At 42.9% G+C, this 24,242-nt stretch overlaps 1 protein-coding gene across 4 annotated transcripts in view; it reads left to right on the top strand.

Moving 5' to 3' along the window:
* The window catches only part of LRCH1 (leucine rich repeats and calponin homology domain containing 1), a 201,417-nt gene that overhangs the window by 21,276 nt on the left and 155,899 nt on the right, over positions 1 to 24,242 (top strand). The window contains exon 1 of one of the 4 annotated variants that reach the window (XM_042971545.1): positions 23,881 to 24,051. The exons of the other annotated variants lie outside the window; for them this stretch is intronic. Coding sequence (XP_042827479.1) covers positions 24,024 to 24,051 — 28 coding nt within the window. The 5' untranslated portion in view covers positions 23,881 to 24,023. Of the gene's footprint in view, positions 1 to 23,880; positions 24,052 to 24,242 lie in introns of those variants that run through there. 4 annotated transcript variants of the gene reach the window in all.

The raw sequence follows: 24,242 nt of genomic DNA, 5'->3' as shown, positions 1-24,242 counted from the left end.
GTGCTAGGCCCACATGGGGATTTGTGGTAGTTTTCCATTACGTCATAAGAAATTGCCACAAAAAACGTAGTCACTTAAAACAACACAGCGTTTGTTATGTCACAGTTTCCCCGGGCCAGGAGGAAGGGCACGGTTTTATGAGGTCCTCTGACTTGGGTCTCACAAGACTGTCATCAAGGTGATGGCCAGGGCTTCCCCCCTCTGCTGAGGCTCAGTCTTCTTCCAAGTTCATGAGATTATTGGCAAAATTCGCTTCCTTGTGGTTATAGAACTCAAGGTGGCTTTTTTTTTTTCTTTAAAAGAGGGTCCCAGTTCCAGGCCCTCTTTAAAAAGCGTTGCCTTGGGGTGCCTGGGTGGCTCAGTCGGTTAAGTGTCCGACTCTTGATTTCAGCTTGGGTCATGATCTTGCGGTTCCTGGGTTCAAGCCCTGCAACAGGCTTCCAGCTAACAGTGTCAAGCCTGCTTGGGATTCTCTCTGTCTCCCTGTCTCTTTCCTCCCCTCCCCTGCATGCTGTTTTTCTCTCTCTTTCAAAATAAATAAACAAACTTCAAAAACATGTTTAAAAAAAAAAAAAGCATTGCCTTAGGGCTCAGTCGGTTTAGTGTCTGACTCCTGATTTCCGCTCAGGTCATGTTCTCACGGTTCATGAGATCCAGCCGTGCGTCAGGCTCTGTACTGACAGCAGAGAGCCTGCTTGGGATTCTCTCCCCACCCCCCCTCCCCCCCCCCCCCGCCCCTCTCTGCCTCCCTCCCTCAAAATAAATAAACGAACATTAGAAAAAAGCACATTGCTTGATTAGGTCAGGCCCACTCAGGAGCCTCTCTCTGTTTATGAATTCAAAGTCAACCAGTTGGGGAACGTAATTACTTTTGCCAGATCCTTTTGCCGTGTAACATAATCATGGGAGTAATATCCCGTCAGATTCACAGGTCCCACTCATATTCAAGGGGAGAGGCTTATACAGGATATACATAACAGGGGGACAGAGATCTTGGGGACCATCTTAAAATTCTGCCTACCAGAATGCATGCTCAATAGTGTTGAAAGAAAGAATGAATGAAATGAATTAATTCTGACAGATGGCAGCATAGCAACCGGCTTTATTGTAAAATGAGTGAGAGAAGGTATTGAGGTCCTTACTGCAAAATGCAGTTGCGTTTTATCCCAAGTGAGCTGTTTCCTGGCAGCTATAAAGGCATAAACAGAAGAGAAGAAATAGCAAGAAAGCAAGGAAGGAAAAAGAAAAGAAGGAAATTGCGTCTCGGGCTGATTTCAGGCGGCAGCTCCAAGGAACTCTACCCACCCTCCGGTCTGCTGATGTTTAAAGTTGGTCAGAGACCAAGAGCTAGGGGTATCTTCTCAGTTCTGCCCCTGGGCTTAGCCACTCTGTAAGCAGAAAGGTGGAGGCAGTCAAGGGAACCACCCCCTCCCCCCCCCCCCCCCCCCCCCCCCCCCCCCCCCCCCGCCACCTCCTGTCAGCTTTGCTTTTAGTTTCCAGAGACGGAGTCTTTGCTGTAGGCTGAAATAAAAACCTGACTCTTTATTCCATCCCTTATAACCACATGCACATGCGGTATCTCTTGGAACCCTCCTGCAGTGAGATGCATTAGGTGTGGAAAGGAAGCCTTAACTTCAAATCTCCTGGCTGTGGTTGGCTTTAAAAATCAAATTGAACCATGGCCGTCTGTGTTTAATTTGGAAGAACAGAAAGGATGTGTGCTTTGTGGCGCCCACGTAGTATAAAAGTCTCCATGACATAATACCACTCTGCCCAGCCTTGGAAGCTTCCCGTGCAGACAATGGCTCTGCTTCCCTGACAGTTCCCAGGCATGGGTGCCACCTTGTGTAAACAGTGCTGTTTTTAGTGAGTTGCAGAAGCAAAAGGATGACACATTAATAGCAGCTGGAGGGTCTCATTAAAATTGGGAGGAAAATATGAAGACTGGAGCCTGGTAATGTACAAACAGTAAAAGAGTCTTTGTCTCATCTGATTAACAATTGGATACATTCTGATTGCCTTTCTGGATTGTAAGAACCAGCATTCAGCCTGAAGTACTGTGTTTTTCTTCTTTACAGTAGCCTATCCCTGTTTTTCAATTCTCTTATTCCCTCCAAAATTAATGTGCTGGTCCTTTGCAGTCCCTTGAGAACCGAAATGGCTTTGGTGGCTGGCCTCCATGAGCTGGTGGAGAATCAACTGGCAGTCACTAGGCTGGATTTGGGAACACCTGAATTATGCAGTAAGATGCTAACATCTTGGGAGGTGGCAGCCCAGGGTTTGGCTCTCCTGTCTGGAAGGGCAGGGGATGCACGCTGTGGGAGAGCTCTCTGGGGAGGAAGAGTGTTATTAATGATTTTAACTGGCTGTCTCTAGCTCTGCAGGGAAATCTACATTCTGCTAAACGTTCCCTCTCTCATGAAGAACGTGGTTTTCCCAGGTGCGTAGGTGGGGGACTTGTTGTGTGCAGGGCAAAGGGGCTGCATTTTCAAGAATTTGTATAGAACGTGGTTTTCCCAGGTGTGTAGGTGGGGGACTTGTTGTGTGCAGGGCAAAGGGGCTGCGTTTTCAAGAATTTGTATATAGACTTGGGAATGAAAACAAAATAGGCCAAAGGAATGGTCTTTGGAAACCTGGTCTGGTTGACTCAGCCGAGCAGGAGTGTGGTCATGTGCTCGACTGCAGCATCTAATTATGGGCAGAGTTTGCAGACTGTCACCTGATACGAGCCCACCGCACACAACTTAACTCTAGGCTGGACCTTCGGTAGTCATCAGTAATCATTTTTTTTTTTTTTAACCCATCAGAGTGATATTAACCACTATAGAATTCCATGGATCAAGATGCCAATATTAGATCGATTGACATGCTCTGTGTTTTTTGCCTATGGTTATTTTTTCTGTATCGGGAATGGTGTTTCCATATATGCCCGTTTTATAGCTAGTGAGAAAAAAATGATTTTTCTCTATATTAGTCCCTCTTCCAGCTGAGTTGAATAGAGGGGAAAGCCGGCTCCTTTTCTGGGGCTGGTCAGTATCAGTCTGATGATGTGAACAATAAAGAGGTAATAACACCTCTGTAATCACAACAAAGCAAATAACCTTTAGTTTCTTTCCTAAATCACCTTACCACATTTCACCATATTCACACCTTTCAGAGTTAATTTTTCTGCAGACTCACCCAAAGGCAGCTAGCTGCCTGCTGTGTCTCTGACCTCCGTCAGCAGTGTGGACATTGAAATAATTGTCAGTTAAATCTAATTTCAGAAACATCTGTCTCATTGTTCACCATCTTGCAACTTAAAATATTGAACCATGAGGTGCCTGATCTTACTTCCTGCATTGTAACTTTGTTAACTTTGTGTAACTTCAGGGTAATTTGACAAGACTATGTCTGTACCTGAGAAGGGCAGGTCCAGAAAGTGGCTACTGAAGGAGCCCGGGGCAAGGGAAGCTCTTGGGCATTTTGGCATGAACATTTGTTTTGAGTTTCTAGCCCCAAGGCCTTTTCATAGAATTTGTTTCTCTCCTGGCCGCCCTCCCCCCCCCCCCCTTGCCTCCAGTTTTTAAAAAATTAAGTCTCTTTCAACCCAAACATTCTTATTTGGTAGTGAGCTAGCTCTGGAAAATTGCCTTATAGAAGAACTATTTTCTGTGAAGAAGTTTTAAAATGACTTCTATCACTTGTGATCAGATTACAAGCTGACTGTAGATGTTTCTAAAGATCTGAAAATAATAGAAAGAGCTTCATTTATTTTACTTTTTCTGATCTCCTTACTGGAATCCTGTGTTGTTAGAATGGGATATGAAATCCTACAGGGTGCAATTTGCAATTTGCATCCTAACCAGCAGTTGAAATGACAAGAGCAAAACCACTAAGAAGTATAAGGGATTCCGTGGCTTTTTGTAGTGTTAGCATGTAGCATACTGCTTTGTGTTCCAGGGGCACTGACATTGGAACTGGGGACACTTGCTTTTTTGATCTGGGACAAATCTGTAAGACTGATAAATGACCAGTGAATGTATATTTTACAGCAGGGCTTGAAAGATGAACTTGCTTGTGAGACCAAAAGAAGTTCCTTCCTTTTTCTGGCCTGGACTGATCCTGCAAGATGTGGATTAATGAATGCAGATATATTGAGAAAACCTAATGTCACCAGAGAAACATTTCTGACGTGCAAGATGGACCAAGATGGGAAAGCTTAAATGCATTGCAGTGACCTTGGAAGGGACAGAGCCTTAGGGGCAGAGTTCTTTCTCCCAAAGAGGAGCAGAAGACAGGGGGAACTGGTAAAAATTCCAAAGTTTTCAGGGCTGAGTCTGTTCTAATGAAGCTCCAGGAAAGGGAATTTGTGTACAAGGGCTGTCTTTGGGCCTTTGATATTATTGTTATCATCATTTTTTAAATGCTTATTTATTTATTTATTTACTTACTTATTTATTTATTTATTTTGAGAGAGAGAGAGAGAGAGAGAGAGAGAGAGAGAGAGAGAATCTCAAGCAAGCTCTGTACTGTCAGTGTGGAGCCTGATGCGAGGCTCAAACTCACGAACTGTGAGATGATGACCTGAGCCGAAATCAAGGGTCAGACGCTTAGATGGCTCAACCACCCAGGCGCCCCTAGGCCTTCGTCGTCGTCGTCATCATTATTTTATTACTGTTAGTAGCAGCAGTAGAGCAATGCTTCAGATATTGGCGCGTGCAGCTGGAACTCATCCTCTTGCTGATAGATGTACCACTGAGTAGGCTTCTAGATCGCCTCACCAGTGGGTCTAGCATTCACCTGCATAATGAAATAAAGCAAGACACAATCTCCGTAGCACGGTGGTACAAGAAACTGGGTCCACGTTCCATCTCCATCCTGACATTGGAAACTTGCCGGTGTTGGGGTTTTGTTGGGTCCTCATTGCCTCAACGAACCCCACGGCGGCAGGGGAGCTCTTGCCTCCTGCCTCTGACCCCCTACCCCCTTAACCCCCTGATTCACTTTGTACACTGAGTGGAATATGGCATTGGCCGTGCCTGGAGCATCTTAGGGAAAGGCTTAAAGGGAGGTGAGGTAGGAAGGCCAGGGACGGAAATGAACACAAAACCACAACGCGCAGGGGAACTGGGAGTTGGGATGAAGGCAGTGGGCCCACAGGATCTGGAGATGGGAATTGAGGGATGGGGCTGCAGTCAGACCAGCAGCATCCACCCAATGTGTGCCACGTGTCACCCCGGGCTCCACGCACACGGGATTTATTGGTTCATCAGTCTCGCAGAGGCCCTGGAAGGCGAGCTACCATCACGATCATCCCCAGCATAGATATGAGGAACCTGTAGGCAATCTTTCTGCTGTGAAGTGGCCCTTTCAGGGGCACAACCCCAGAAGTTTGGCTCTAGTTTATGCCCTTAACTGTTACACTGTCTTGAAGAAAGCAGGGGGCAAAAATCACAACCAAAGCCGGCTTCGTCCTTCAGGTTATTCCAGCCACCCTGCCTCTCCTGAGTCGTGGGGCTTGAACTCACAAACCATGAGATCATGACCTGGGCGGAAGCCAGACACTTAACCAACTGAGCCACCCAGGTGGCCCTCCGTCTCCACCTTTTTTAAAAGTTTTTTTTTTTTTTTTTTTTTTTTTAAGAAAGTGAAGGCTGTAAGCTAAAAGCTGTTCATTTCACGGGACTCTGGCAGTTGAAAAAATCTGACTGAATTGTAGGACACAAAGGACCCTTGTTACCAGGCTTTTCCACCAACAGGAAAACAGCTGTTGCTCTCGTCTTTTCTATCATTTCATTTTTCCAGTGGCCAAGTGGTTGCTTTTGAGTTCCTGTAGATGTCTTCATGGGGGACGAGCGTGGTTTGGGTGGAATTAGACAGTAAGTGTTACCAAGCACTTCACAGAGGTTGTTGAGCTCGGGAATAAAGGCCCTACCCCAGCTCTCCCAACAGCGTGCACCACAAAGACTTACTCTCTCAGAAAGAAAACAGAGGACAGTTCCGTTCAGCCAAGGGTGGAGCCGGGAACTTAATCCATTTCTCAAAAATGTATTCCCAAGAAATCCATGTTGATCAAAGCCAGAGGCATCCAGTGTCTGTCTGTTGCAATCTCAAGGAATATCCTGCCACAGATTCTCCAAAGACTGATCTTGATGTCATAAAATTGCAAACCTTTTTATCTTTAAAAGTTTGTCAAGTCTCACATTCCACGTTTAATTCTGACAGCTACCAAGACAAATCAGTTCTAGTTTCCCTCTTTTTCAAAGGTGTTGGTGAAATTTGCTGTAACCCATCCTCCTCAATCAGCCAGGTCAAAAGCACTAACATTCTGGTCTTTTCTGGGTGCTAAAGAAATATAGCCCTGAGAGTCCTGGCCAAATTTAAAAAAGTGGATTTCACTGTACCAAGACATTTTTTTTTTTTAACGTTTTTATTTATTTTTGAGACAGAGAGAGACAGAGCATGAACAGGGGAGGGTCAGCGAGAGGGAGACACAGAATCCGAAACAGGCTCCAGGCTCTGAGCTGTCAGCACAGAGCCCGACGCAGGGCTCGAACTCACGGACCACGAGATCATGACCTGAGCCGAAGTCGGCCGCTTAACTGACTGAGCCACCCAGGCGCCCCTGTACCAAGACATTTTTATGGCCAAGTTAAGTCAGTGATCTATCTCATGCATGGGGGGTCTTGGTTGGGGACATGGAGTGTGGTTTTGTCCATGTTCTGTGGCTCATCTACCCTTCCTCTCTTTCGTATGGAAACCTTCTAATTCAGAAGCCACTCTGTGAATATTTGGCTCTAGAGATGCCTTCGGATTCCTGGCTGCACGTGTGAATGTCAGTACTCACATATGTTAGGTCTAGGCAGTTGAGAGTCCCTAACCCCCTTAGGTTTCTTTTTTGTTTCATAGAGTAGATATTAGATGTTAGTGATGTGATTTGATCTGATTAGATCCCTACAAACGTTTGACCTTAATCATTTATTTGTATCATTTGTTAACATTTCAACCAAGACTTTTTTTTTAGCTACCAAGATGTTAAACTGCATGAAGTCAGGAAAGTTCATATAATGTGTTTTCCCTTTATACAGAAGAATATTTTCTAGGTATTTTTTTTTAGAGGTGATATAGGTAGTAGTTAAGGACCTGACCTCTGAAGTTTCCTTATACAGATCCTGGCCTGGCCACTTGCCAGCTGTGGGGCCTCAGGCAAGTTCCTTAATCTTTCTGGGCCTTATTTTCCTGTTCTGCAAATTGAGGATGAGAAAGGGATGTTGGGAGATTTAAGGGGATAATCCACCTAAAGCTCAGTACTTGACAGACCGTAGACATTCAGTAAATGCAAACTAATATTTTTGTGTTCCTATTCATTGGTATTTTATAGTTTTTTAAATTATTTTTTTATTTAAATTTTTTTTTAATGTTTATTTTTGAGAGAGAGGGAGACAGAGTGTGAGCAGGGGAGGGGCAGGGGAGGGGCAAGAAAAAGGGAGACACAGAATCCAAAGCAGGCTCCAGGCTCTGAGCTGTCAGCACAGAGCCCGACACGGGGCTCGAACCCATGAACCATGAGATCGTGACCTGAGCCAAAGTCGGATGCTTAAATGACTGAGCCACCCAGGTGCCCCTATAGTTTTTTAAAACAGCTTTTTAGTAGTAAACAGGGAAGTGATACACGTGGACCGATACAACGAATTTTTGAATGGAACAACTAAAATAGTGAAATCAAAACCTTATTAATCAAAGAATAATTGAAGAAACCAGATGTTTAGCCTAGAAAAGAAAAAAAAGTGTACAAACAGTAGTAACCATGTTCCAGTATCTCAGGGGAAACCTGTAGCTTTTGTTAGAAATTTATCTTAAAAAAATTTTTTTTAAATGTTTATTTATTCTTGAGAGATAGAGACAGAGCATGAGCAGGGGAGGGGCAGAGAGAGACACAGAATATGAAGCAGGCTTCAGGCTGTCATCATAGAGCCCGACATGGGTCTCAAACCCATGAACTGCAAGATCATGACCTGAACTGAAGTCGGACACTTAACCCACTGAGCCACCCAGAAGCCCCTAGAAATTTATCTTAGTGAGAAAAACCACATAAGATTAGAAAAACATATTTGTTAGTAAAAATTAATCTGTCTGTAACTTTATCCAAAGTATGTATGATTCTGAAATTCTAGGCAATGGGACCTAAACTCAAAGACAAAAGGATAATTAAGACATTTAAATTATAATCTGTTCAATTTACCACTGGGATAGTTCTAATTTTAGTTACAGAGTAGCTTTCTTCTGGGGAACCTAAATTTCCTTACACACATCGCCTCATTCCTTCCCACAGCAAGTTATGTTAATCTCAGTGTTTCTCACTTGATTGAAGATCTTGCCGCCCACGGTGTGGTCCACGGATCAGCAGCGTTGGGATCACCCGGGAGCTCACTCAGTCACGCAGCCTCAGGCTTCACCCCAGACCTCCTGAATCTGATCTGCCCTGCTGTGTAGCCTGTGTTGCTGATAGAACAGAGACGCCCACTCCTTTCTTTCTGATGATGATGCACTCTGTGAAGACGTCTCGCACCCTATGTTCCTCTCCTTAGGCTTAACTGTGCCCCCGGGTGCTTTTTTTTGAGGCTTTGTCCCCTGGATTTCTTCCTAAGTGCTCTGAACTTCATAGCTCTTTATTTCTTAGTTTTACCAGGGCATTTCAGTCTGGTGACAACTGTATAGTCAAAACCCACGTGGTATCTATTTAATAACGTTTTGTAAAGTACCACTTGTTACGAAAACAAAGTGGATCATCCTGAGCTGAAGCTATATGTAAAATATGGGTGGAATTTGTGCGTCAATCGGGAACTGATGGGGAAGGTTATTTTGGTCTGCCCTAAAAGTTACTCTCCAAACTGCTTCCACACGACCAAGCACTGACAGAGCAGAGAGTTGCGAAGTTGCTTCACTACTGAAAAGTAAACGGAAATTTATGGGATAACAGTGACATTGAGTAGAAGTAGTTCGTTAAGAGAACTGTATTTTTCATAGGTAACTGGAAACATTTCCAGCTTTTAAAATGAACAGATGTCTTTTTCTCTCGTGATTAGTAAGGTTTTAGAAAACGAGTAGGGGTCACTTGGTACAATTTCTGACATATGGTTGAAAACCTTGTGGATCTCTTTGTTATTAATAAGATGTCTTAAAAGCAGCTGGCATGCGTATATTTCTGCTGTTCATAAGCATACATTCTGTATTTCTCTAATTTGCAACAGTGTTGTAGTAACAAGTGTGGTATGAAATTAGTTTTCCTGAATGTGCTTTACCTACGTATGCATGATTCACTCAGATAATTTTCATTCTGCAGGTTACGTCTATCTTTTTGGTTGTAACTGGGTTTACTGGGGATAAGAATGAACATGGTCATTCCCCCCCACCCCAGGACATTGGTATGATAAATGTCATTGCAGTGCTAAGAAATCCTTTTCTGCTGAAGAACAACCACAAAGACTGTGGTTTAAGACTTTCTAAATTTTTCTTTTTTTTTTTTTTTTTCCTTTTTAAAATCTAAACCACATATTCAGATTTGGTTGTGCTTCCCAGTGTCTGCTTTTAGATTTTTCTCGACTTCGTGTTCTCCCGGTTCTCAATTATGAATCAGGCCAGTACTGGAAACAAAACTTGCACTTTCAAATTTTGAATTTTGAATTTTTAAACCCTAAAAGGATCATGCATTCTTTTCACAGGCCAGAGCACACAGACATGTGTATTGATAGTGTAGCGGCTAGAAATAGTTGGACCTATAGGAGACACAAAACACATGACTGTTAGAATAAAGAGAGGGCAAGACAATGACAGGAGAAAGACCGGTGGGTGTGACCACAGAGATGGCACATTTTGCTAAATTCAGTATGGTACTTGTTGCCCAGAAAGCCTTAGGGAAGGCCACACACGGGGTCCATGGCTGCCTGTCACATGTGGTTGACAGCCAGGAACAGCCCTAGCAAGGCTGAGGAGAATGTCACTCATTTGTTTGTTCTTTCAGCCAACTGTGATTGAATTCCTTCCCTGGGTTTTGGAATTGGGCCGTAGCCGCAGCGGTATGTGTATGGGGGTCAGGATAGGGTCCTGCCGTATTTTGTCCACACCAGCAGCTCTCCCTAGCATCAGGTCTCCCCAAGCAGAAAGGATTGTTAGACATTTTGTGTAGATGTGGTTCAGGTCACCCAGGGTTTTGTTTCAGCTTCAGCAGAGGGGACAGAGACTCTCAACTGGGTCTTGATATCTTTATCGGGACATCGAGGAGTAAGTAGGCCATTAAATGACCTCAGTCGTACCTTCTAGCTGAGACCCTTGAGATGCATGGTTTGCTAAGGATCAAATGCTATAAGAAGATGCTACAAGAAGCTTGTAAGACTAGACCTTTCTTAACAATCCCAGTTGCTGATGTTGTAAATGTTCTAACAACACCTCCCTCGGCATACTGCTTGCTGAAGACGAAGTTTATCTCCATTTGTCCTGATTGTAGAGGAGAGTGGAGGGATGGCCTTAGGAGCCATCTTTGTTCCTGACCTTATGTGCCACACTTCTGTTAGTCACGGAACGGCACATTTCTGTAAAGAAGACATGAATGTTTGCGTTCTGCAAAGGCCAGATAGGTTGCTTTGCAATTACAATGTGCGGATTGTTTATTCCTATTAAGGGAAAAAATATTGAGGCTTGATAATTGATTTTTGGCACTGATGAATCAAGGTGGATTAGACAACCCCTTAGGACACTCCTGATCACCTTGCAGTATGGGAAAGACATTGTAGAAGAAGGAAATCAGCAAGGGTGTTGGGACATATTGTGGGTGCCCGAGAGGAGGTGTTTGACTCAAGTTAAGTTTTAGATGGTCCCTGATTTAGGAATGGGTCTCTTAGTAAATGCTTTTCTTTTTTTCTTTTGTGGCATTTATTAGTCAGGAATCAGAAGCACATTTCATTAGCCCTCCCTTATCTGTAGTTGCTCTTCCCATAGTGTCATTTGCCAGAGGCAGGTGATCCTCCCTCAGAGGCACCTTCCCGAGGTCAGTAGTAGCGTGACACCACGTCACGGTGCCTGCTGCGTCGTCAACTGCATTTCGTCTCATCACGTGGGCATTTGCTTATCTCCTGTCCTCACAGGAAGGAGGAGTAGAGTACGGTTAGACCTTCTGAGAAGGACAAAGAGACCGCACTCCCATAGCTTTTATTATAGTATAGTGATAAAATTGTCCTATTTTATTATTTTTCTTGTTAATCTCTTGCCGTGCCTGGTTCACAAGATAAGCTTTATCACAGGTGTGTATGTATAGAAAGGACACAGTATATGTAGGGTTCACTACTGTTTGTGGTTTTGGGCATCTACTGGGGGTCTAGGCACGTATCCCTGACAGGTAAGGGGGCACTACTGTGGTTTATTGTTATTGTGGTGGTTTTAGAACAAGCTTTTAGAGATGGATTTCATTAAATGCTACTAGTTTTGTTGGTGAAAGATTGAAACAAATCTACCTTTTTTTTTGATACCTGTGACACTATAGACCTGAAATTAGGTCTTAGGTGAGGGAACTCTGCGAAACTGTGAAAATACATGTATCATTCATGTTATTCTTTGTAGTGTATGAAATAAATAATCTCCTTTCTTCTTTCTTTCTTTCTTTCTTTCTTTCTTTCTTTCTCTTCCTCTTTCTTTCTTTCTTTCTTTCTTTCTTTCTTTCTTTCTTTCTTTCTTTCTCTCTCTCTCTCTCTTTCTTTCTTTCTTTCTTTCTTTCTTTCTTTCTTTCTTTCTTTCTTTCTTTCTTTCTTTCTGACAGAGAGGGTGAGGGGCAGAGAGAGTGGGAGAGAGAGAATTCCAAGCAGGTTCCACACTGTCAACATGGAGCCCGATGCAGGGCTCAAATTCACAAACTATGAGATCATGACCTGAACTGAAACTGAGTCGGATGCTCAACCGACTGAGCCACCCAGGGGCCCCAGCCTCTGCTTTGTCTTCTCAGTTGCTGAAACTAGTTTTAGCGTTTCCATTTCATTTTCAGTGTCACAGAGTATTTCAGGGATAGTGGGACTATGATTATTAGCATTATAAAGATATTTAAATATAATTTAATATGAGAAAATCAAAGGGATGTGCAAATTTGAGGCTGTCTTCCCCCCTTATGGGTAAATCCAGTCATAGTAGATCTCTGATAGAATTGTAAATGCTGAGTTACTTGATTTTTCCTGACTGACTTATCTCGGAGTATTTATATTTACAACATGCTGTGCATGAAACTGTGAAAACCTGAACCATACAGTTTCATTATCATATAAAGTTATAGAATGTTTTTTATTTACATAGTAAATCTGGGATAGATTATAGTAGAAACTCCTATAAATCTGAGATACTGAAAGTGGTAGCAGTTTTCAGAGATAAATAAGTAACTTATTAGTCTGAATAAACATCTCTCTGCTAGTTACATGATAAATAATCCGTAACTTTCCTTGTTCACCCCTTTGAGTTTCCTTATAGACATACCTGCTTCGTTTTCACATGCTTAAGGTCTTAGCAGTATTTTGCCCCAGGTTCCCCACCCATCTTTTTATTATAAAGGAGTTCAAAATAGAGAAATTGAACAAATAGTAGTACATTGAACATCTATATATCTACTGCCTAGATTCATTAATTACTGTTGTGCTGCATTTGCGCTGTGTGTGTGTGTGTGTGTGTGTGTGTGTGTGAGGGTATGAAGGTGTGTACATATATGTATATATTTTTGCTGAATAATGTGAGATAAATTGGAGTAAGCAAATACCATGATGTGGACCCCTTACTTTCTTAAATGTCTATTTTCTTTTTTTTTTTTTAATTTTTTTTTTCAACGTTTTTTATTTATTTTTGGGACAGAGAGAGAGACAGAGCATGAACGGGGGAGGGGCAGAGAGAGAGGGAGACACAGAATCGGAAACAGGCTCCAGGCTCTGAGCCATCAGCCCAGAGCCTGACGCGGGGCTCGAACTCACGGGCCGCGAGATCGTGACCTGGCTGAAGTCGGACGCTTAACCGACTGCGCCACCCAGGCGCCCCTTAAATGTCTATTTTCTAAAAATAAGGACAGTCTGCATAACCACAATGAAATTTCAAAATGTGAAAATCAACAATTTTTCGTGACATCTGATATCTAGCCTGTATTCAGATTTGCCCAATTAGCTGCAAAATTACTTTTCTGACAGTTTATTTTTTCCCTGAACTAAGACCCAGGCAGTGTTTATGCCTTGCAATAACATTTTAGCCTTTATTCTAGAGTCTAGAGCCGTTCTCTTACATTTTTGTGGGACATTGACTTTCAGAGACCAGGCTGCATGCTGTGGAGAATTGCCTCACATTGAGGACACGCCTGATGGATGGTTTCCCTTGGGGCCATTCGGTTTTCTTTCACTCCTGTATGTCCTATAAACTGGAAGTTGGGCAAAAAGTTTGGAGATTATTTCTCTTACCTTTTTTTTGTGGGGGGGGGGAGGGTGGAGGAGCTTAAGAAAAAGTGAATGCTGTGTTTTCAGAACAAATTTCCTTAAAACCCAGGCCTCTGAGGGAATGAGTAGAGTGGGGAGAAATAAAGACTTTATTGGAAGGCAATACTTGTAAGCTTATTTATTTACTTTTGTTACTTTATTTTTGAGGGAGAGAATAGCAGAAAGAGAGGGAGACAAAGAATCCAAGGCAGGCTTCCCTCTGTTAGAGGAGAGCCCAACACAGGGCTCGAACTCACAAACTGTGGGATAATGGCCTGAGAAATCAGGTGCTTAACCCACTGAGGTGCCCGGATGCCCCAGTGTTTGTGAGCTTCTGATTAGAGTCTCTTCCTTATTTCAAAAGACCTGAAGGAAAAGTCCCTTCCTGTCTCCTTTCCTTTGGCCTTCTGTGGCACCTGGCCTGTGTGCCCCCAGTAGATCATTTTCGCAGTGTGGCAACTGTTGTGTGTCCTTTTTGTCTTGCCTCTCAGCCCACGAGATCCTGACAGCAGGAATGATCTTGATTTTATTGGAACAATTCAGTGTTACCATATTGAATTACATTATTTTGCTAGTTTATTTTTATTTAAAACTTTCTTCTTAAGAAGTTAGGGGAAAGGAGTTTTCTGGATCCACGACTTAGTTGTCTCTACTGGGTGTGTGGATGTTTTCTCAAATACTGGATGGATTCACCCTCTCTCTCCTGTCCTTAGTTTAGCTAGTTTGACACGTCTGGTCTTCAGATACTCCCAAGTGAAGTGAGAAGGTAGGTGTGTGTATCAGCACACTACAGGTGTCCTGGGTTTTAGGAGTTGACGTGTATCTTCTCTGAAACTAATTTTCTGTTGCCTGTGGTGCTGTTTCTCTTAGCGCTTTGCCTGCTATTCCCGCGGAAACATGTGGACTCTCTTTTACTCTCACAGAGCTAGGGATATCAGTTAGACAAAGTCCGTTCCTGCAGGGACATTCTCATTGGCTCTATGGCCCTAAAATGTTGTGTAAGTATACTTTTTGTGTGCCCTACAACTTAGCCTAAACTTTGCTATAAATGGCAATGATTCTGAATTGCTTTGGTTCCATGCCAAATGCTGGAAATAATTTTGGGATGTAAAAACAGAGCTTTCACATGAAAATATTTATTTTACGGGCGGTTGATAAGCACGCATGTGTGTTCTTCATTTTCATAATGAATTAGTTCCTTTCTTCAATTGCAAGAATAAGTCTTCATTACTACCTAGTTTGTTGGAGTGGAAGTGATTCCAGTAGGATTATTATGATTTCGTTGTGACTCGCTTCTGGAACGGCATCATGGAGTGAATATTTTAATGAGATTTGAAGAAAAAGAAATAGTCTGTCTGACTGTGCACTTAATAAGAGGAAAGGCGGCTTTCGGCATTCGCTTTTAAGTATCATTTATTTAGGCAGTGCTTGAGGCTAGCCACCAGGTTCCTCGTGGCAATTAAGACGAGAGTCTGGATTTCAGGGAGCTCTCAGTCTAGCAAACCTAATTAAATTAGAGTTCTTTGACCAGGAAGGGGCCGCAGAAAATCATCAGATCCAGCCTGTTGCCTTAAGGCAAGTAAGATATTAACTGCTGTTCCCAGGTGAGCCTTTGAAAGCCATGGTGCTGCTTTGAACAAATAAAGGAGAAGAGGGGACGGCAGCCTGGGCTGTCTTACTGCACTTTTCTTTTTCGTGTAATGGTTTTATTTTCAATTCAATGCACTAGGTTGATAGCAAGGACAATAATATTTAGAGCTTGAGAAATTAGAGGAGTTCGGTCATCGGTTTGCAACTTAATGACTTGCCATGGAGCCCTTCTTAAACTTTGTAATGGAGCTGGGTGAAAAATGTCCCTAGTTTTCGAGCCTTCCCCAGTGTCATGTGGTATTTAAATAAAAATCTGAATTTTGTTTTAACGTGTTAGAAGAGCCAAAGCTTCCCACCCAGCAGTACTTTCTGTGACTCAGTCCTTATTTGGAACTTAGTAGCGGGATGTTGAGATCCTACAGATCTTCCTGGTGTGCACGGTTGGATAGAGTTTTGAAGTATCATCTCATCCCATTAATAGAGAATGATGGTCTTCCTGGCTTTGGATCTTTGTAAAAACAGAGGAGGGTTCCTGATTCCTGCTGTGGCTAATAGGCGGCATGCCCTTCCAAGAGACTACATCACAGTGTAACCACTTTATGGCCCCTGAAAATGTAATGCCTGTGACAGTGCCCTGTGATATATGCCACTGTATTTTATTCCATCCTTTTAGCTTTTAGACTTCCCCTTTTTCAATTCGGAATAGGCAAGGGTGCAGAGTTCTTGCTCTGTATCTTGCAAGGTGTTATGCCCTTTGCATGGATGCTGGGGTTCCCTGTGGCTGCCATCACTGGACTTTGTGGAGTCACACTGACCTGGATAATTCGATTAATCCCTTGATGTCTCTGTTTCTTATCTATAAAGTGAGATTAAGTTGCTAGACTGTGTTGAGCTTTTAGGAAGTACGTCGTAAGTGGTACTTAGCGTTACTCACACCGCCTACGTTTCTGCTAGTATTATTATTCTAAACCCCTCATTTGGTCATGTCATTCCTCTTCCCAATCTGTGTTCTTAAAGCTGCACAACCTTCGGTGATTCCCTCCTGCTTATGGGTTAAAATCTAAACCCCTTGGTTTGTCGTAGGAGGCTCCCTGTGATCGGCCTCTGTCTTAGCTTCCTGGGCTCATGCTTCCCTTCCTGCTTGGATTGGTGTAGAAAATGTGGACCAGCTGTCATGCCGAACCTGCTGCTGAATTTACAGCTTCCGGAGTTTGTGGGTTCTCTCTGCCTAAAACTCCCTGGTGATCTGCATTCTTGCCTAATCTTCTCTCCCTGCCCTGTCCTCTCCAGTTTCTACCTGCGCAAGTCCCCTTGTGCCTTCAGGGTCCTGTGCCCAAGGTAGTGGCCTTTCCTACCACTTAGGAAAGTGGCCTTTCCTACCAAAATAAAAAAAAAAAAAAAATTTATTTCCCTGAAAATAATGTTAGCCTCCTCTAAATTGCTAACCCTATATTTATAGCTCTCTTAAAACCCTAAGGAACTTTATTTAGAACTCAGATCATTAAGACATAGTCAGCAGTGTTCAGTACTTTCATTTCTTTAATATGAAAGTTAATCAATGTACAGTTGGCCCTTGAACAACATGGGTTTGAGGTGCAAGGATCCACTTATGAGTGGATTTTTCCAGTTAATACAGTACAGTATTATAAATGTATTTTCTCTTCCTTGTGCTTTTCTTCCTTTTAAAGTTTATTTATTTTCGGAGGGAGGGGCAGAGAGACAGAATGAGTGGGGGAGGGGCAGAGAGAGAGAAGAGAGAACCCCAAGTGGGCTTCCAGCTGTCAGTGTAGAGCCTGACTTGGGGCTTAATCTCATGAACCGTGAGATCATGACTTGAGCCAAAACCAAGAGTTGAATGCTTAACTGACTGAGCCACCCAGGCACCTCTTCCTTATGATTTTCTTAATAACATTTTCTTTTCTCTAGTTTACATTACCATAAGAATACAGAATATAATATAAATAACATACAAAATATGTGTTAATCGACTGTTTATGTTATTGTGTGATTATTGACCAGTAAGGCTTCTTTTTGGACACAGTAGGCCATTAGTAAACTTTTCGGGGAGTCAAAAGTATACGTGAATTTTGCATCGTGCCTAGGGATTTGTGCCCCTAACCCCTGTGTTGTTCAAAGGTCACCTGTATTTTCAAACATTTTTCAAAAAGAATTGAAACTAAAACATTTGTTTTTCTTTGGACTTTTTTTTAATTTGTTTTCCTAAGAGCTGAATTGATTAGACAAATTTAGTTAACTAGAACATGTCATTCTTCAAACATTTCTTCGAATCCCAGCACTTGGTAGGTGATTAGGTCATGCTAGAGAATACAAAGGCAGCAATGAAAAACTCTGCACAGAGAGTCACTGGATTTTAGAGCCAGGAGAAACCAAAGTGACTTTCGTGAACCGTCATTGTGATCTGAATAAAGCACGATCTCATATAAGCAAGGCGACATTCTGAATAAATTTATTCTGTGAGTTGATCCGAGTGGCTAGTTTCTCTAGTGGCTGTCTCGTAAACCAGGGAGCACACTGGTACATTTGCGGTGTGACCCCTAGTCCTGCCCTGCCAGCAGCACCATCCGGGTGGGGACCATTCGTCCCGTGGGAAGGTCCTGAGGTGGGGACGATGCTACCCCTACATCAAGTGCAGGGAGCGGTGAATTTCCCCTGGTGGACCCATATTTCACTTCCCGTCTTTGGTCTCTACCACTTTCGTCTCCTCTTCTGAATTTTAAAATCACCCTGGTTTGATTTCCTATTTGTTCACTGTGGGAATTTTGGTTCGGCAGGCCCACAATGATGATAGAGAAAAAACACTGTGTTTTTTTGTTAGCTATTTTTTTTATCATGTATTATTTCCTGTACAAAGCCAATTTTAATTTGATGTGGTGAAGTTTAGAGGTATTAATTAAGTATGAATTAAGTATTATAACTTCAAATGATACAAGATTTGAATGAGATAGTGATGATGATGATATTACTACTACTAATAAAAATAATAAATAAGGGTTAACTCACATATAGCATTTACTATGTGACAGGAACAGCTTTCGGGGTTTTATGTATTTGGCTTACCTAGTTAATTCTCACAGTAATCCTACAAGATAGTGATTATTATTATCCTCACCGAAGCTCAGAGAGCTTAAGTCACTTGGCCAAGATCACCCAGCCAGTCAGTGGAGGATTTGGGATTTGAACTCAGGCAGTCAGACTCCAGGAAACAAGTCAATATGTCCATTGTTCTTTCCTTTATTCCCTATAATCTTATATTTGGCCCTGGACCCTTCCTTAATTTTAGAAAAAAAAAGTGGAAAATGCAAATTTAACAATTAAGTGAAATAAACATGTATTGTAATAAATTCCCAAGCTGATAGGGAATTGTTCCCAAAGTTTATTTGCTTATAAGGTGTTTAAGAAAGACACTACAGGACAGACGCAGGACCCTTGTTTTGGGGGCCAGTGCTAATGCAATTGGCTCAACGAAAATACATGATTTCTTGTTTCCCAGAGAATAAAGATCCTTCGACTTCAAGTCACCGTCATGCTGCCTCCTTGAGACAGGTAGGGCCCTAGGACACCAGGTGCCCTGGGAATTTGGTGGGGGGAGAGAGGACTGGCCGCTGAATGTGACAGTAGGCTTTGATAGTTAAAGTTTCTCAGGTGAACTGAAGGAGTCCATATACCTTCCCAAGTGGCTGCTTCAGTTAGCTGCAGTGAACGAAATCACCGAATCACAGTGGCTGCAAATTCTGAAGAAGTCACTGCCCCTCCTTTTCAAGTGTATGGTTGGTGCCTTCTAAAAATAAAAGCTATCTGGCTCTGAAATGTGAAGCCTGTAGTAAGATCAGATAACAAGAATGTAATTTAGGAGAACCTGATTGGCTCCTGTTATACCACTGCTGGCCCCAGATTCCGCCAGGAACCATATGCCTTTATGGCAGACTGGAGCGAAGGCACCATTGGGTTCCACGTTTTCTTTCTCTGGGGAGGGAGAATCGGGCTGGTGCCAGCTGTTTGAAGAAACCACAGCTTTTCTGACGTGCTGCCTGTAAAACTGCCCGGATCAGGTCACATGCTCGCTTCCTCGCCACTGATGTCGCACACCCACCCTGCATCCCTGTAACATTTTCAGATTCTTTTCCAGGTCGTATGTCCATGTTGCACACGCAGAATGGGTAGCAAAGGAAGCGCTGTGCGGCTTTGTATTCATGTCAGCGTTTTCACTCAGGACTGGCAATGGATATAAACTAACCTCTGTAGCTCTCCTGGGTTTATTACTGACATCTGTTCTGCCTGAACATATCCAGCTGGGGCTGCAGCCACATCTGCACTTTAAACTTCCACCTACCTTTTTGTTTTGAATGTAATTTTAGATTTTGTTTGTTTTGCATCGTGAACTCAGAAGAGAAGATGGGTTCCAGCTATGACTCAGGGTGAGTTCCTGTGTCCTAATTCTACATTTCTGGAGCATTTGCACCTGACAGGAATTGACTCAAGGAAACAAAAAAGAACAGGAAAGGCCCTAGGCACATACTAGTTGGCCCAGACACAGACTCTTGCCGGCAACGGGCACAGAGCAAAGTCAGCCACATGAAATCAAAAGCATGGCTCGGGGCGCCTGGGTGGCTCAGTCGGTTGAGCGTCCGACTTCGGCTCAGGTTGTGATCTCACGGTCCGTGAGTTCGAGCCCCGCGTCGGGCTCTGTGCTGACAGCTCAGAGCCCGGAGCCTGTTTCAGATTCTGTGTCTCCGTCTCTCTGACCTTCCCCCATTCATGCTCTGTCTCTCTCTGTCTCAAAAATAAATAAACGTTAAAAAAAAAAAGTTTAAAAAAAAGCATGGCTCAACATTTGTTCTTTGAATATTTTGTGTAGGAAAAGGGGTGGTAAAGGTGGGAAGGTAGTTCTAAATGGTGAGCGTAGCCTTACAATTAGACGCAGGGAATCATAACTTTAGTGCTCAAAAGCTTTTTGAGTTGTGATGTCAGAAAGGCTTTGAAAAAGTAACCAGTTTTGAGACTTTAAAAAAGCAGAAGTGTTAGAGAGCAGGGCTTCCTAGTTTAGGAAAAGACTGACAGGAAGGTGGGGCTGAAAGCTGTCCGGCTGTGATTGAGGAGGGAGACAATAAAGAGTGGCTCCCTCCCTGGAAGCATGCATGGCTTAAGTGATACGCTCTTTGATGCTAGGAGAGCGTATGGCTGGTGAATTTTGAACTTGCCGTGCAGCTCTGAAGAAATTCTGTGATCCTAACCAACGCCCAGGGTACCTGGTGCCTCTCCCATGCCCCTAAACATTTTCTGCTTGGAGGAGGCAGCATGATTTGGGGCAGTCTGAGGTAGTGACGATAAAATCAGAGTCTTTACTTCTCCAGAGAGATAAAAATTACTTGTTTTTGTGCAGGGATCTTGTATCAACTGCATTATGTCGGTCATGTTTCCATTTTTATAGTGTAAGACACCCGGTGTTGCCATGAATAGTAAATAGAAGAAAGCTGGGCATTTTTCAGTCTTGAATTTTATCTTAAGCATATGTATGGAAATGAAATATTCAGAAGAACAGAGACATCTTTGTTAGCGTGTGAAAGAATGCCCGTGAATTCTAACTTGAAGTTACATTCAGATGAGACTTTAGAGGCATGAAAAGACAAAGGGGACGAGATGAGGAAGTGCCTTCTGGAGATGGTGGGAAATCCCGTCGTAGGTAGACCGGTGGCTGTTGATTGGATCAAAGTCATGCACATGGGGTTGATGTTGGTAGTCAAGACTGCTGGGCCTGTGGTGGTCACCAGTTTGCCCAATCCTTGGGCTGCTGAATTTGGGGAGCCAGGGGAGTATTTCCATTGTCTCTACCAAGCAGTGCAGCTCAAAATACTTGAGTTTTCAAATGGATTTCAAAAGGGTCACCCCTAATAGGTTTGAATAGATTTTGTATTTATTATCATAAGCTTAACTCTAGGAGAGTTCCCAAGTCGGTTAATATCATAGATCATCATTCGTGGGTTCTGTTTTTGTGAATTTGCCCACTTGCTAAGATTTATGTGTAACCCCTAATCAGTACTTACGGTACTTTTGTGGTCATTTGCAGCCCAGTGGCCAAAAATACGAGTTCCTGAAGGTTGAGTTCAGACTAGGCCATGCTCTGCCTTCTTGCTTCTTGTCTCGTATTGTGTCTGTTACAGTTGGGCCACATTTTTTTTTTTTTTTTTTTTTGCAATTTCTGTACTTTTTAATGTGATGTCACTATTTAAAATCCCTCAAGCTAGTGCTGAGTGCTACCAGGTGTTCTAAGTACAAGACCCAAAGAATACAAAAACACTAATTCAAAGGGATACGTGCACCCCTATGTTTATGGCAGCATTATTTACAATAGCCATATTATGGAAGTAGCCCAAGTGTCTGTTAGTTGGTGAATGGATATATATATATATATATATATAGTACAATGTATATATATGTACTATATATATATATATATATATATATATAACATATATTTATAATGGGATAAACAAGAATGAAATCTTGTCATTTGCAATGACATGGGTGGAGATACAGAGTATTATAAACAAAATAAGTCAGCAAGAGAAAGATAAATACCGTATGATTTCACTCAAAAGTGAAATTTAAGAAAGAGAACAAAAGAGCAAAGGGGAAAAAAAAAGACAAATCCAGAAACAGACTTAACTATATAGAGCACACTGATGGTCACCAGAGGGGAGGCAGGTGGGGGGATGGCTGAAATAGGTGATGGGGATTAAGGAGGTGAGCATCAGGTATTGTATAGAATTGTTGAGTCAGTATATTGTACACCTGAAACTAATATCATGCTGTATGTTAACTAACTGGAATTTAAATAAAAGCTTTAAGAAAATAAGGTGCAGTGTGTCTTTTGGAGAAAATGTATATGGTAGGCAGTTTTTTTTTTTTAAGTTTATTTGTTTATTTAGAGAGGGAGAGAGAGCACACAAGCAGGGCAAGGCGAGAGAGAGAGAGGGAGAGAGAGAGAATCCCAAGCAGGTTCTACTCTGTCACCATGGAGCCTGACGTGGAGCTCGAACTCACGAAGCATGAGGTCATGACCTGAGCTGAAATCAAGAGTCGGACGCTCAACCAACTGAGCCATCCAGCTGCCCCTATAAGGCAGCTTTGTTCAGACATGAGTTAATAGTGCTGTTGGCTGTGGGTGCAGGGCTAATGGATCAGCAACATATATCAAATAAGGGGTTTCGAAACAGAAGCACACATAGAACAAGGTCATGTATTGATGGATTGACTAAAATGTGACGAGAGGTATGTAGGGAACCTAATCCTGTACATCCCCTAGTAACAGTGCTTTGGTATTTGCTAATCCAGTGTTGAAGGTGACCTTATGGGGCAGAATTACCATAAATAATGGGGATCAACCATATGTAGGAGCACTTTCCTTCCATCCCACCTGTCTCCTTCAATTTCTTGGAGCATAGATCATTAACCATAGTACTTCACCAACAGTACCAGAAGTTCTGGGAGCCTGTGGGAGGTTCCTGGTACCACTGTGTGGTTGGTTTGTCACTGTAAGTGTGGAAATGTGTTGCTGTGCTGAGCCAGAACCACACATCTAGCAAAGTGGAGCAGAATTTAAACTTTCCAGTTTCTGAGTAAGTCCATGTATAGTGTACTTTTTCCTCTCCAGGTTCCAGAAACACCGCTATTTCCTTATGTGTAAAATGGCCTCTTTTGAGCAGCCCTGGGGGTGGTTTCCTCTGGTGCTCTCGCAGCCTGCGTGCCCCAGTTCAGTGTATAGTTGGTATAAAAATAGGCAACACAGGAACTTGGCCGTCCGTGGGAGATGGTGGCAGATTTAGAGAAGCTCTTGATTCTGAATGGATGGTATTCTGCAGGTTCAAGAAAAAGTCTGATCTCAAAAAGTTCGGTACTCCCTCTGGCTTCTTCTTTTACAGTTTCACACCCTATCCACCACCCCATCCCACCCTCCGAAAGAGAAAAGGACACAAACAAAACAGCCTTGTCCTGTGTTTTGAGGAAATGGTTTTGTGAGGCTGTTTGGTTAGACAATGAATTAAAGTGTCAGGACTTCCGGGATGGGCTTTCGGGAAGGGAAATGTATGTGCTGCAGAGCCTCGCTCAGCTTTTAACAAGTTGCCCTTTGCTTACAGAACTGTGGGTAGCACCACGGTCTACACACCCCAGGAGGAAACACTGAATTGTGTGTGTGTATGTGTGAGTGTGTGTGGGGATCTTTCTTTCTTTCTTTCTTTCTTTCTTTCTTTCTTTCTTTCTTTCTTTCTTACGTTTATTTTTTGAGAGAGAGAGAGACAGAATGCGAGTGGGGGAGGAGCAGAGAGAGAGGGAGACACAGAATCGGAAGCATGCTCCAGGCTCTGAGCTGTCAGCATAGAGCCCTGACACGGGGCTCGAACCCATGAACTGTGAGATCATGACCTGAGCTGAAGTTGGTCACTTGACCGACTGAGACACCCAGGCACCCCTATTTATTTTTATTCTTTTTAATGCTTATTTATTTTTGAGAGAGAGATAGACACGCACACACACACACACACGCACACACACACACACACACACAGCACAAGTGGGAGAGGGGCAGAGAGAGGGAGACACAGAATCTGAAGCAGGCTGCAGGCTCTGAGCTGTCAGCACAGAGTCAGATGTGGGGCTCAAACTCAGGAACTGCGAGATCATGACCTCAGCTGAAGTTGGACACTTAAGCAACTGAACCAGGCACCCCTATTTATTTATTTATTTATTTATTTATTTATTTATTTATGTATTTTAAGTAAAATACGCATAAAATGTATCATCCTAACCAATTCAGTAGTGTTGAGTATATTCGTGCTGTCTTGGGGCCAGTCTCCGCACCTTCCCTCATCTTGCACAACTGAAATTCTGTACCCCGTTCCCCCTGCTCCCAGCCAGGTCCTAGAAACCACCATTCTGCTTTCCGTAAGCATGGATTTGACTATTCTCGGTATTTCAGGTAAGAGGATTCATTCGGTATTTGCCTTTTGGGGACTGGCTTCGTTCACTCAGCATGTAGTGTCTTCAAGGTTCATCTAAGTTGTAGCGTGTGTCACGATTTCCTTTTAAAACTGAATAATATTCCCTTGAATGTATATATTACACTTTGTTTACCCATTTGTCTGTGGATAGACACTCGGGTGGCTTCCA

Source organism: Panthera tigris, chromosome A1, assembly GCF_018350195.1.
Source record: "Panthera tigris isolate Pti1 chromosome A1, P.tigris_Pti1_mat1.1, whole genome shotgun sequence".
NCBI lineage: Eukaryota > Metazoa > Chordata > Mammalia > Carnivora > Felidae > Panthera > Panthera tigris.
The sequence above is the reverse complement of the archived record's forward strand: the minus strand, read 5'-3'. Positions and strand labels throughout refer to the sequence as shown.